At 43.7% G+C, this 14,323-nt stretch overlaps 1 protein-coding gene across 1 annotated transcript in view; it reads right to left on the reverse strand.

Moving 5' to 3' along the window:
- Positions 1–14,323, reverse strand: part of ldlrad3 (low density lipoprotein receptor class A domain containing 3) — a 73,517-nt gene that overhangs the window by 24,585 nt on the left and 34,609 nt on the right. Inside the window, exons 3-4 of the mRNA XM_041939350.1 lie at positions 12,528–12,653; positions 10,507–10,638 (exon numbers count right to left, since the gene is read on the reverse strand). Coding sequence (XP_041795284.1) covers positions 10,507–10,638; positions 12,528–12,653 — 258 coding nt within the window. The remainder of the gene's footprint in view (positions 1–10,506; positions 10,639–12,527; positions 12,654–14,323) is intronic.

Consider the following 14,323-nt stretch of genomic DNA (forward strand, 5'->3'; position numbering starts at 1 on the left):
GTATTTCCTGCTTATTTCTCATCTTTTCCTGCGCCTCCTCTCTTTGCGGGCTTTCTCTCTCTACCGGCACCCATGACCCCTTCTCCGGTTACCGTTTCCACCTCCCTGTTTCCCTCGCTCCTTTGTCCTCCCCCTTGATTCCCTGTCTTTCCACACAATGAATCCAGAAGGTTTTATCTTTTTTTTCCTCAATGGCTTTGCCACTCTCCCTAATCCCTCATCTCCATCAGCTTCCCTCTCGCTTTCCTTCCCTCTTCCGCTCCATCGTCCTCACACTCACATTTTGCTCTTTTTTCACCCCATATTCTACCCCCACCGTCCTCTCACATATCTATCTCTCACACTCTCTGACACGCAATCCCTCTTTTTCTCTCTCCAGGGCACTCTTCTTTTTCCTTCGTTCCACTTAAGCCTTACTTCTTTTTACATTTCCCTGATGGATACACGCAACACATATACAGTATGTCGCTCAAACCTCCACAACACACACACACAGCGTTGCACCCTCACCTTCATCACCACCCAGACACGCACATCTACATTCTATCACACTTTTATAACTGCTCTGGCTCTTTGTCTGTCGAGCAACACCTTCAGCTCAACCACATCACGGGTGAATGCACACTTAAAGCACTGGCAGAAAACGCATTTGCAGAGAATAACCCGGCTCATGAAAGCTGACTGACACCTAATGCATCACTCAAGGGTGTCTGTCTGTTTACTCCTAATGGCTGCACACCATTTTGGTCCATTGCCACTTGAGTACATGTGGGGATAATGCTGCATTTTAGTAATAATTAACACTGGATTAGTTTCTGTAAGGTAACCAATCCGTCAGTGCACATCATGGAAAATCCTGAATGAGAAGGTGATGCCGTATTCAGCAGACTAGATGATGTGTTTAGTGATCCATAGCCTAAGCAACAACCAATTAGTGGGATTTTGTAGCCTAAAGGAGTGGCATTTATGAAGCCACTTCTTTTCACAAGATGCAATGGAGCACCCGTTGTTGATAGCTTCCATTTTTATTGATATTTCAGCCTCTGTTATTGGCTTTAATACACCAGTCTTTCAGCCCTGCAAAACGGCGACATCAAATTTGATGTCGCAGTTTTGTCACTTTGATTTATTCCAGCAGACTCGAGTTGTAATGCTGCTAAGTGATTCTGCTACTTATGGATGGATGCATTAGACATGCCTGAAGAAAAGATAATATTGTCAAAAAAAAAATGTGTCTCTGTGCGTGTATGTGTGTGTGTGTGGAGGAATTAAATTAAGTTCTGGGCACATAACCATCTCTTAAAAGTACTGTATCGAAATTTCTCCAACATTCATCAAAGCCATCCAAGAGAATGAAATCATATTCAGTGCGCTTCTCTGCTCTGGATTCATAATTTTTTTCTCCATTTTTAACTCAATTTAAAAATGCAAAAACAGCATTTTTCGTTCTCTTGGAAGACAAAGAGCCAACAGAGATTAAAAAAAAAAGTTGCTTGTACAAACTTATGGAAACATTTCTAAGAGGAACCAAAAATAAGGAGTGATTAAATTTCCTTTCAAGTTCTTTTTACTGCACACTGAACCCATTAAAGACTTCATTAATAATCTCTAAACTTTCCCAAAGAAGTGGTCAAAGTATCTGCTAGCACTTAACAGCTATTGAGGGCTTTGGCAGGGTGACTAACGAGCACTCAATATCTAGTAATGCCGCAGCCTCAGCACCTCTTGGTCTTTCTTTAATGTGAAATTGTTCAGGACAGATAAAGGCCCTGGAGTTTTCCTCTAAGCAGACTAGGCAGGCACAATTTTCTACAATAGCTAGTGTACGGTGAAAAGAGTGGAGGTACTGTAAATGACTGAAACGATTTGGATGCAGAGGTGGAAAGAAAACACTTAAGAGAGTGGGAACCCCATTCAAGCACACTTTACGTGGTGATCTCACCTCCTTTCTGCTGTCAGCCAACCAGTAAGTGTGTAGTGAGGGCCCAGAAAGGGGCACGTCTTTCAAGCCAAGTGTCGATGGAGCAGAGAAACGTTGCAGTTGAGGCCAGGCTTAACACACTCTAATGCAAATGTGATGCTCACAGAAGCACAAATCAGTGGGGCTAATGAGCTTGTTTTCTTCCCTTTTGGGGTTTTAAGTTTTATAGTGTTACTTAAGTGATCTAATGGTTCAAAATCAGATCATTCACCTTGGCCCAGTGTTTTTGGCTGCCGTGTGGCCGTCGTGGACCGAGCCAGCTCAACCAGAGATTGACACTTGAGCTATATTATCTCGAAATGGCAAACCTGAACTTTCCTCTGAGCCATCCATCCAGAAAGCTACTGAAGTGGAGGTGTAGTAAGAATGGCAACAAGGAGTGATGGAGAATAATCCTGAGAGCACCCACGCACACACGCACCCACATGCACGGACACACACAAACAAACAAAAAAGCACCAGCGCTCAAGTACAAGTGTACCAAATAGCAACAGTAGGGCTATTGTTCGGAGTTAAATTCCTCCACTAGCCTGTGGGTGCAGGTCGTCACTTGACCACCATCACCATGGCGACTGAATGAGGATAGGTTTCGGAGGGAAAAGGTTGTTAATTTACAGGAGCCCGAACAGCAACGGCTGACTGGAAGTGATTCAAGGACGGGGATGATTCATGCAGACTCTGGCCCCAGGAGTGACCCCCCTGTGTGGCCGCAGCCAACGGCAGCGAGGTCCTTAAACAACGGGAAAAAGAAAAGAAAAGACTGACACTTAGCCTTGGTGAGCGGGAGAGAGGGAGGGGAGGGGTGACGAAGCAATGAAAGATGAAACAAGTGTTGATGTATTCTCACACTTTACTGAGGCAGGCTACGCAAAATGGATAGGTGGATGAATGTGATTTGTGGTGTTCATTTCCACATAAGAACACACGGATGGCAACAGTAGATATGCTAAATACTACTGCCAGACCTCATTTAAAATGCACTCTTACTACGAGTACACTGGAAGACAATTTTATCCAAAATTTAAATAATTCAAATAGGAAGCTGCGCCCCCTCAGTTCAACTTTGCCACCAGCAGCTAAAAGCATCTTGGCAACTGCTCTGCCTTCGTCTCCTGCAGACCAACAGCCGAGAGCCCCTCAACACCGCTTTGTGAGCGTGCTTGAGGCTAACAAAAGCAAAAACCTGAAACTTTTCCAGAGTTCAAATCCATGTGCGACCTTCCCTTTTTGAGCCTATCAAGTGTGCGTTGGCTCTGATGAACTGGCATTATTACATTCCACTCCCACACCTCAGTCTACTGCCATTATATTCCCCTGCGCCATTTCATGCTCCTTCCCACACCTTTCTCTCCCTGCCTGCGCTCTGTGTGCTACTGACGAAGGGCATGAACAGACCAACATCTCAACGTCACGCACGTCTCCGCCACAAAAAGTGCGCACGGATTAACTTGTCATTTTAATCTATAGCAGCTATATTATTCGGGCCCAACGTCTGGCAGCAATCAATGGGGGAGGACGTGGCTGTGTGAGAAGCTATTAGCAAGCTAAAAGGATACCAATAGCAAATACAGACTGAGGGACTTTAATCACTCTGACATTCTTTGTTCTTTATATATCAGACTGACACTATATATTAATGTCTAGTTTACTGCCAACTCTAATGGAGAGGCAGGAGTTACTGCTAGACGTCAGCACGCAGTCACTGTATATACAGCCCCGTCTGAATTACTGGTGTTTATTGGCCCTGTAAATGGCAGGGCTGTGAAGGCAGGTTGTTGAATACATAGTGCTTATGCAAAACAGCAGATATAGTGCTAGTGGATCTATCGAGTAGTTCTTACACAGCCTTAGGAGGATATAACAAATAGAAAGCTGCAGATTACTCTCTGTGGGAGGGGAGCATCCCTGGAGTTTAAAATGAGGGATTTGACTTCTCAGAGAGCAGCGCTCCATACACAAACCAAAAGGTTCAAATTGCTTTTTGTACTGTCGGCGGGTTTGTGGATATGTGGCGATGGTGGCCGGAGCAAAGCTTATGATCATATTAATGTTTTAGCTGGACAGACATTCTGACTTGCCAAATGCCCTTGACAAGCACGGTGAAACGAGTGATTCTCGCAGAAAGGCTGATCAAAAGAAGCTGGCGAGTTTAATTATATGCGGTCACGTTCTCTTGCCACCACTTAATTTTGCAGATCTCTGACCATGTTTAGTCGGTGGCTTATTTTCATCAAACCGACCAGGGTCAAGAGTGAAGCTAGCTGCCGGGGTTTTGACAGCATACTCATGTAGCAGACTAATGTTAATTGTCAGCTGGCTGCCCAGCATCTCACTCTGACTGACAGTTCTCTGAGGACCTGTAGGCCCATGATGACTCTGATGAGATCACTGGCAAAGAACTAAAGTGCAACAAAATGTGTATATTAATTATACTTAATGGATCACGCACTTTAGTTTGCATGAGCTCTCTTCAGATTGCTGAGGAACTTACTGTCTGTTTCCATAGGAGTCTGAGCATTACGAAACATGCAGACTATATAGTATGAATCGAGGCAGTCCTACCCATGGGCGTGATTCCATTGTTGCAAGAGTGATACCCTAGAGCCGGAAGACTATAAATAATTTTGTTTACAATGCATTGTAATTTAAATCATATGTTAATGGATTTATCCAGCAAACAGTGTAAATGTATTCCAAGATGTGTCCTGAATGTCCACATTTCTGAGCCATTTTGGTCTGCAGCATTGATGTCACCGCTTTTGTTCAAAGAAGCCTAATTGATGTACTGATGCTGTCAAAGTGTTTGTGCGCCACAGCCGGCGTAGTCTTCATGTGTTTAAGGATGTATTTGCCTTTTATTTGTCCAGTTATTACACTGATATTAAAATAAATAGCCTATAGCGACGCAGCAGTGAAAGCATAAATCTTCCCCGAGCCACAGTACATCAAAATTACTGCACGATTGTACGGCTTTACACTCGCAGCTTCACATAGCGTTTCTGAGGTACATAACACAATCTGGACGCAAAAAGAACAAATGCACACGGAGACGCACGAGCACACACAACCAAAACAAACACCTTTGATGCTCGGGCCCACAAAAAGCATACGTTATCTTCAAAAACACACAAAGCCAGCGAGAGCTTTTGAAGCCCTCATTCCCCGGCCCCTCTGTTCCTACCTTCACTTCACTTACACTCGCCTTCGCTCTGCTGCTTTTTCTCTCTCAGAACAACTTCAGTTTAAAAAAAGGCCTAGATGAAGCTTCTTTGAGATAGAGGAGATGTGAGAATTAATCACTATCACACTCTCCCACAGTCACCAAGCCATCTGATACTCTTTTACTACTTGTGTTAATTAATGCATAATGAGAGACGCTGATGTGTGCATTTTAAATCAATTACTTTTCTTAAACGACTCTAAGGGGATTCGCAGACACTTGTTAAAAAAGCCTCAACTTCTGTGCTCATCACTTTTGTACTCAGTCCTTTAACTTGTAAGTGCCATGACCTTCAGAAAGTTTCTTCTGGAGGCTGCAGTTATTTTTTTTGCAATTAAATATGCAGAACAATCAGTGTGAGGTGCACTGTTACTCTCTCTGTGTGTGTGTGTGTGTGTGCATGTGTGTGTGAGAGAGACTGTGTTCCTGTACTTGCTACATAATGAGGAACATGTTTTTAACAAACAGACTGAAGACATTTTTGGAACGTGATGCCATTTTGGCCGGTTCACACGACTTCAAAGGGCTGTTTGAGGATTAAGACTTGGTTTTAAGGGTTAGATGGGAATTAGGTTCAGGTTAAGGTTAGGCTAAGGCTCTAGGGAATGCATTATGTTAAAGAGTGTCCTCACAAAGATAGAAGTACAGGTATATGCGTTAGTGTGTGTGTGTGTGTGTGTGTGTTACTCTCATTGTGGGGACATAAATCTGTTCACACAGTCACATTGCCGACTTGCTTTACTAATAGGGACAAGTACCCATAAGGTAAATCATTCAATTTTGGGGTGAATCTTAACGTTAGAGTCAGGATTTGGGTTAGGCAAGGCATGGTCATGGTTATGGTAATTCTCCAGGAAATGAATGCAAGTCTATGCAATGTTCCCAAAATTGAGGAAACGACTGTGTGTGTGTGTGTGATTGTGTGTGATTGTGCTCATGCACATGCTTCCTTGGATATGCAGAGTGGCTCTCTTGCAGCCAGCGAGGGCTCCCCCAGCATCTGGCCACATCCTGTGAGCCCTGCAGCGGTTTTTCAACAACAATTCGTTGCAGGGGCACACATGCGCTCCATCACTGCCACTCTCTTTGACCTGCTAGCAGCAGCCTGGAAGACCGGGGAGTGCAAAGAGAAGCTCTGCTGTGCCAGCTTTCATCCCGTTTCTGTTTCCAGAGTTACACTGCTCGGGCCTCGGGCCTCGACTTCAGATGGATGCTGCTCTCATCCTCCCCGGCTTATCACGACCCCCTCTCTCCGTTCTATCCAAATCCTTGCCTTCCTCCGTACCAAATCACCTGCCTCTCTTTGCTTACCTCCATCTTCCTGCCCATTGTTATTCATTGCTCCTCTCGCGACTCCCTTTCTGGTTCTCTATATTATGTTTATGTGGTGTGCTTTCCATTTCTTTATCTCTGTTATCCGTTACAGGCTCCCCTTTCCGACTCCCACTATCTCACCGTACGATGATTGCACCAATGCATTTATAGAAGATTGTGTATTGTTACACTGCACCGTTTGCCACTTTGCCGCCTCTCTGCTATTTCAAAAATCAATTACCCATCAAATAAAACGATAAACAGTAAAGCTTTGTGCGGCTCTGTTCACATCTAACTGTGCCAAATTGTTTAAAATCACTCTGATGGGAAATAAAAACACTGGAGGCATAAAGAGCTTGCAGGATGGTGTTGCTTCTGTGGATCTAATTATTGGACACCTCTAGGGCAGGATAAGCAAACGGCACTCTATAAATGCCACGCTGATGTGTCCGCTGACAGGCCGCGTGCCGATCTCTCACTAGACTATTCAAATCAAGGCACCAAATGTGGAGACACCGAGGCAAGTAATTATGGGCACGGAGGAAGAGGAGCTGAACTGAGGAAGGAGGTACAGGAGAGAAAGTGAGGAAGGAGATGCTGTGCTCAGGTGGCTTAGAGCGGATATTGTAGGCCTTATCTGTCACCTGCAGGTCTGTGCTTATTATAGAGAGGCAAAGTCAGAGCAGAATGTAAGGTGAGTATGTGTGTGTGAGTGTGCATACAGGAAAGAAAACCGCAGTGATGCCTTCACTCCGCAGAGGGTGATGATAAAAAATAAACAAGTTAAAAAACAAATGAAAAAAAAACTGAGCTGCTCTTCCTTCATTGGTTCCGAAGGTCATGACAACACGGAGCTCACGGCTTCTCAACACTTACTGTACTTTACGCAGCGCGACACAGGTTTTTAGCAGCAAAATAAACAGGGGAACATTTAGGAACATTTTTGCGCTCCATACATACAAATACTGCTCTAAAATCAGCGCTGACAGGGAGTCTTCTGTAACACTTCCAAACAGATCAGAAGCACGTGCGCTGGTCCATTCCTGTGCGAGCTGAATTGAAATCATGCAAACGACTCAGCTGGATAGTTGGAAATTCAGGCATTCTCATGAGGAGAAAAAGATGGAACTGGATACTCCATCATTAGACACCTGAAAACATTTTAGAGACGGAGGCAGTGCGAGAAGCCTCTCAGTCATCCAGAGCAGGCATTTTAATACAATCGCTGCAAGGCAGAACGCTTTCTCTTTGTGGGAAATGGAGTACATTAATTGTACTCAGGGCCGGCAGCGCTGTGTATCATAAAGCTCTGCTCAGCTCAGCCCACGAGCTGCAAAAACATTTTGGGATATGATGTATCTGAGTTGCACCAGTTTTCCACCAGGTAATTACCAGTGAATGCTAATTGCATTAAACATAAGCAACATTTTTCAAATCCACCTAGTGTTGGGTTTTCTGCAAACGGTGAGCTGCTCGCTCGTTTCGACATCTCGTGAGGACCGTGGTTTGAGATTTGCTGTAATGCCTGAGATGCCGTAACGAGACACAGCTACGTTCTGCCAGCCGGCGCCACAGTTGGTATTGTTCACTTGTCAACAAGAAATGGAGTGCAGTGGAAACGGCTATCAATCAATATTTCTGCATCACTACGCAGTTCCATCCAGCATTCTGTGGCTCTGCGTTGAGTTGTGGAGTCTGGAGAAGACGGCCTTGTGATGATGGATGTACCCTCGCAAACACACACACACACACTCACTCAAACACACACACACACAGGTAAGAAATATACAAAGTTGACTAAATCAGCTTCACTAATTAGGCTAAATAAAAAATGGACGGTGAGCATATTGAATTTAAATGCTAGGCTAACTCATAATAAGCAGAGTAATTATCTACTGCAACCATTATCCAATCTGTGTCAGATCAGAGGTGTTTTTCACAGCCGATGAGATACTGAACAGTTGAATTTCATTTTAGAGAATAAATGCTGTTGAGAAAGTTTCACCAGGATCTTCTGTGCTTCTATTCTGAAGTCTGACGCGTAACCGCTGCACAGCTCCTTCCCTGTTTCTCAGACATGCTTTGCCTCTTGAGTTTGAATCAGGTTTTTGCTGCCTCTCTCACTACCGGTGATATCATTACTGTCTTGTGACGCTGACAGGTTATCGTCGACATCTTTTTTTTGTACTCTGCACTTAGCCTGTTTTCCGTTTTGTCATTTTTGACAGAGATTTTTTTTTTCTCTTCACCGCAGAGTAAATCGATGTGACAGCGGCACCTAGACAGAAGAGTAGGGATACACAGCAGTTTCAGAAAAAAGAAAGATAGTTTAGTAAAGAAAACCAAAAAAACAGTGACACTGGTCCACATCTGATAGCCTGGGGTTATATACACACCAGGGCTGGACTGCTGGCAGAAATCATGCCAGTGGAAGCACACCCGAAGTGTTGACAGAAGCCGACTGTTGTGCCATAGTGGCAGCAGCTGCGCCTGAGAAGTGAAGCTGTCAGTGGAATAAGACATTCTATACCAGAAGACATCAGACTCACTGTCAGGGATGATACTGCTGCTATTTGTGCTACAATGCCAAGTCAGCACAGTGTCATCAGTATATTTCACGTAACACCGATGATGCCATGGTGTCGTTTTGTGTGCGGAACAGGAAAAGTGAGGAATGCTGGCGTTCGTCTGTGAGTGGCTTTGCTCCGTATCCTCATGAAGCACAGACTGCAGAACACATTTCCTGACTGATGCTTTCAGGAACATCAGAAGATGCGACATATTGAGCGCCACACTCCTGCAACTCCGGTTGCATAGAAAGGCTAAACACTGTGTCTACAAGCTTACGCCTGTTCTGAAATCTGCTGCAAAGTTCACTGCCAATAATTCCAACTATGATGGTGTGATTAGATTCAGCAAGTTTGTCACAACAAGCGGCCAAGTCCCAGTGTGTCATCGGACTGTGAATGGACTGATAAAGTGAGAGGAAAGAGAGATAACTGCATAAGGTCTTCCCCTTTTAACTGTGAGAGAAAACTCACACGTTCAGCATAATTGGTGTCTCTGCAATTATTTCTGACAGACTGAATCACACCATGTTGGAGCTTCTAGTGCCGTGTGCAGTGTTTTTCCCACTATCTCCAAAACCTGCTATCTCCACATCAAGTGATTGTTAGTATATGGGTACTTTTTTGAACATTAATTTTCTTAGTTTTTCCAAGACATTCTCATGGTCGATCCTTTCATTCTGAAAGTTCAGAACTATTCCTTAGTTTAAATCATGTATGTCTCATACAGTAAAACCGTTACTGGTACATACATATCTTAGACGCAATTTTCAAGTTAATACAATACCCTCCGGCAGAAAGTGTAGTTTATTTACAAGATAATGAACACAGACATCAATATGCATATTGCTGGTTGTTGTTGTACATATGGAGTTCCATCTGGAGTTTGCAATGAAGTAGACAGCCTCTGATTTGCATCGCTAAGTCTGCACATCCTTTTCACAAATTACCTGCTTCTGTAAAAGTGTCGTGTGTTTGTCGTGTTTATATCACATGCAAATGCCGTCACACTTTCTGACACTACGCGGCTCTTTGCAGACCATTGGTCAGGTAGAAACATAATACACAATCTCATATATGTATGCATGTAATTCGCTACTTGTTGCATGCATGTATTGTTATTTTTGCATCACTTTTGGCATTCTCATGCTGTCAACATTTGGATTTTTTCATATTCTGCTGCAGCTTTTGCCATATTGATCACAAAAGTCCTACTTTACAAGTTCTGGTTGTAGCTTTGTGATTGATTTTGCTGTATCATCTTTCTGTGCGTTGAATTTTGATGAAATGTGTCAGTGTGAGGGATCAGGAATCCTTTCTCATTAATCATCCTCAACCACGTCTGGCCCAGTGTCTGATTGCCAGTGCTTTCTTTTCCCTCTCTGCATTCATGACCGTCTCGTACATTTGACTGCATGACTTACCTGCTGTAGTGAGGCAGAGCTCCTCGTCGCTGTTGTCCTGGCAGTTGTCCTGGCCGTTACACAAGAAGCTGCGGTCTACACAGTGGCCATTTCGACACTTGAAGCGAGCCTCCGAGCACACCAGCGGGTTGCCTGTTGTGGTTGAGTGAGGGCAGAGGTCAAGTGTCAAGTGTTAGTTGAGTAAGTGTTGTTACAGCGAGAGGTTTCCCTTCAATGCAACCTGACAAGCAGGAGCAACTGTGTCAGTGACTGAAAAACAAGCTACACAGAAAAGAATTTAAAAGGAAAAAAACTCTTTGATATGAGCCACCACTGGCTAAAAGAAAAACATGCCTGTTTCGTCTACATTTGGGTTTTCAGAGAATGAATGAAACACTAAGACAGCGCGAGTTTGCAAAGCATTTGATCATGCGGTGTCTGATAAAAAAATAAAACTGAATTTAAAAAAAAATCTCCCAGTACTTCTACTTGCTTTACCACACGTTCTGATTTTGTCTTTTGTTCTAGGTTCTGCAGAATGAGGCAGAATTATCTTGTGAGAAGATCCAGACAATTACACAGTTATGATGCAGCGAGCGCTGGGAGCGTGCGGCAAATCTCCATTTAAATGGCTAGATTAGATTTGTGAGCGCGGGGCCCTGCAGGCTAGGAGCACTGCCTCTGACAATGGTGAGTGACTGGCTTGATGCACGTTCCCTGCTGGGAAAGCAGCGATGGGGTCATGTGAGGACAAACTACATGATAATATAGACTACACCTGGATGTTCCCCCTGTCCTTCAATACAGTACAACATGGGTGTTAACCTGTCTACAAGGCAACGCTGGACCCAAGGGTGCAGAGTCAGGAGTTACAAGCAATTCAAACAAATAAAGACGACTCAGTCGTTTTTGAAAAGGTAAGAGAATTTGAGATAGATACCTTGCCACCGCTATTATCATCTGCTCTAAATGCAGGATTTCATAGTGAATGAAGGGGGCAGCAGCAGTACAGAAATTGCATTCTTTATACTGTGATGCTCTTCCTCTGAGAGGAGGGACATAACTGCTTCATGCTTCAGAAAGTACAAGCAATACTCCATTACAGAAGCTAAAGCAGAGCAAAAGTAAGGTTGAAAAATAAATTCTCATGAGTATCTCTAACAACACCTGCCCCCACTGTCCATAAACAAATTAAAAAAAAAGGCATCACTTCCACGATGATCGTGTGCTGCTGTGCCTCTGGAAAAACACTGAGATCTTTGCTTCAAAAATCAATCGTCCAACCTCCAGACATGGAGGCTGAGATGTGAGTCCAGCAAGATATTCACTTTTTTTTTGTTCACAATGGAGCGCAATATAAAACTGAGATAGGAGAGGGAGGGAAGAAGAGAGGAAGAGGAAAAAGTGCGAAAAATGCTCAAAGGTGTGGTGTTATCTTAATTGGATATCTTTATGTGCTAACAATGTTTTCTGTTCCTTAATTAAAGGAATTAAAACATTTTTGATCACTGTTGTTTTTTCCATGATTTTTGCTCTGGCCCATTCACACTATATGCAAAGTATTTCTTTTCTTATGGTTTGTTGATGAAGCATATTTCTATCTTAAAGGGTGGCCTCCAGCAGGATGCATACTTTTATTTCTTTGCATGGGTCAAACTCTGAAAACACTTTATCCTACAATTCCTATAATGCAACCAATAGCATCTTTTTGCTGGATCTGTCCCTGTCTCATTAATGCGTACAACTCCACACCCCCAGTTTACTAATTCAGGCTTTCTGTTACAAATTTATAGACTCCAACTCCAACAATTTACAGGCTGAACAGTTCATTATTAGTAATCTGACTTTTAACCATGAAATGTCTGGACTTCCTTCTTAATAATATGCTTAGATTTTACAGGAATAATGGGAGCGGAGTTGAGTACACGTTCAGCAGGCATCCACCTCTGGCTATGTGACCAGTAAAATGGCATAAACTGTTATGACTGAAGGGCAGTACATCATTGAACACCATGACTTCTGGTGGCCAGTGTGAGACTCACTGCAGTTCTCCTCGTCACTCCCGTCAGGACAGTCGCTGAAGCCGTTGCAGCGGAAGCGTCCGATGATGCAGTGGACGCCATTAGCGCAGGCGAAGAACGTAGGGGCGCACTTCGACTTGACCTTAGCTAAGGACGCATGGGAGGTTGGGGGAAGTGGTGGAAAGAGAGACAAGTGATTAGTCTATGGGTGATGTGGAGATGATTTCAATGCATTACACCAGGTTCTATGACAGGATTCGCCTTTGCTGCGATGCAAAAGTTTTCTTAAAGTTATTATCGCAATAACATAAAAGACACAACTTTATGTTCTAAAGTCAAAACAGCAAACCATTCAACAATTGAGCATCATACAAGGTTCAAAGAGTCAAAAAGCTGCTTTGTTATTGAGAGCTCACTTTCTTCTTAAATGCTTATATTCTTGTTCTCTGTATGACAAGTAAAGGGTAAGATCACAAGCACAAAGTACTGATAGGAGAGGAAAACAACTTAATGACAAAGACAAAGAGAGCAAAGCTTGTGGGAGAGTGTTGTATGGATTCAGCCATTGATCCTGAGCAGGCCACGGGACTTATCTCTCAGGACAGGCCTGAGACTGAGTGACGAGCCTGCAGAACATCAATGCCTGGCATCCTCCGTTTAGCTGTAACCCCAAGTTTTTAACTGAAACACATTGATCTTCACTGGCACGAGGAGAAAAACAAGATAGCAGGTAGATGCAAGCAAAGACATCAGAAAATAAAGGACCTCTTTTACCCTCCATCACTGTAAAGTGAGAATTTCAAACCCTGATGGCAACAGAAAAGACCTGCGTAAGATATTGTAGTACAGCCAAAGCTATTTACTGTTTGCATTATCCTCTCTCAGACCACTGTTTCTCCACTCTGTCTGTAGTTTAACTACTCATGGATTATTCCCTTCCGGTAATTTGCATTGCAATACAAATGCTTAAAGTTGTAAATTTGGCTTTGTGTGAGAGCAACCACTGTTGCTATCGTACTTACTAGAGACTGAGAAAGGCAAAGCTACCAATTACATCTGAGACATTGTTATGATACGAGTTAAATAAGACTAGAAGTTAACGCCAATGAGGGAGCGGCATTATAAACATACAAAAGGATGGAACAACCCACACACTCAAAGGCACAGGGAGGGGGAGAGTGAGTGGGCATACTAGACATCTCAAAGCAAGCCACCAAACAGGCTTTCTGTTTTTTTCCTCGCGCTACCGAATACAAAGGGTGGAATTGGCCCGCTCATAGGTTGGCATTGTGCCGTCTCAAATGCCAGGGGCGCACATTTTTCCCTCTACGATATATTGTGCTCGGCTGATTTATGAGCTCTTTCAAGCTGCGGCGATTATGTGTAGCGAGGGGGGAGGGCTAGGCATAACAACCACCGAGGGTTTGGAGCGCCCGTCTCCAGGATGAAATGTAATCCGCTGAACGCTGGAGGAAGCTGGTATAGCGCCCAATCTCTGTGTCTATAGTCTGGGAAGCCTTTGTTTACCTGGACAGCAGAGGCCCTAACCACTCAAAGCTCATTTTACATGGTATATCACATTCATTAGAGGCCAGGCAGAAAAACAGACATGGCTTCGAGCTGTAGCAACACATAAAAGCAAAGATACACAAACATGCTGCGGTGGAGGGGAAGCTGAAATTCATCTGGCCACAAACAAAGGCAATGTCATCCTTTAGTCTCTATTTTTATTTATTTTACATGTCCAGGATTTCGCTTCTATTTCTAGATTCTTTTGTTTTGTGCCCAACTCTCTTCAGTGCTGGGCAGGCTCGGTT

The sequence above is a fragment of the Chelmon rostratus genome, chromosome 6, assembly GCF_017976325.1.
Source record: "Chelmon rostratus isolate fCheRos1 chromosome 6, fCheRos1.pri, whole genome shotgun sequence".
Taxonomy (NCBI): domain Eukaryota; kingdom Metazoa; phylum Chordata; class Actinopteri; order Chaetodontiformes; family Chaetodontidae; genus Chelmon; species Chelmon rostratus.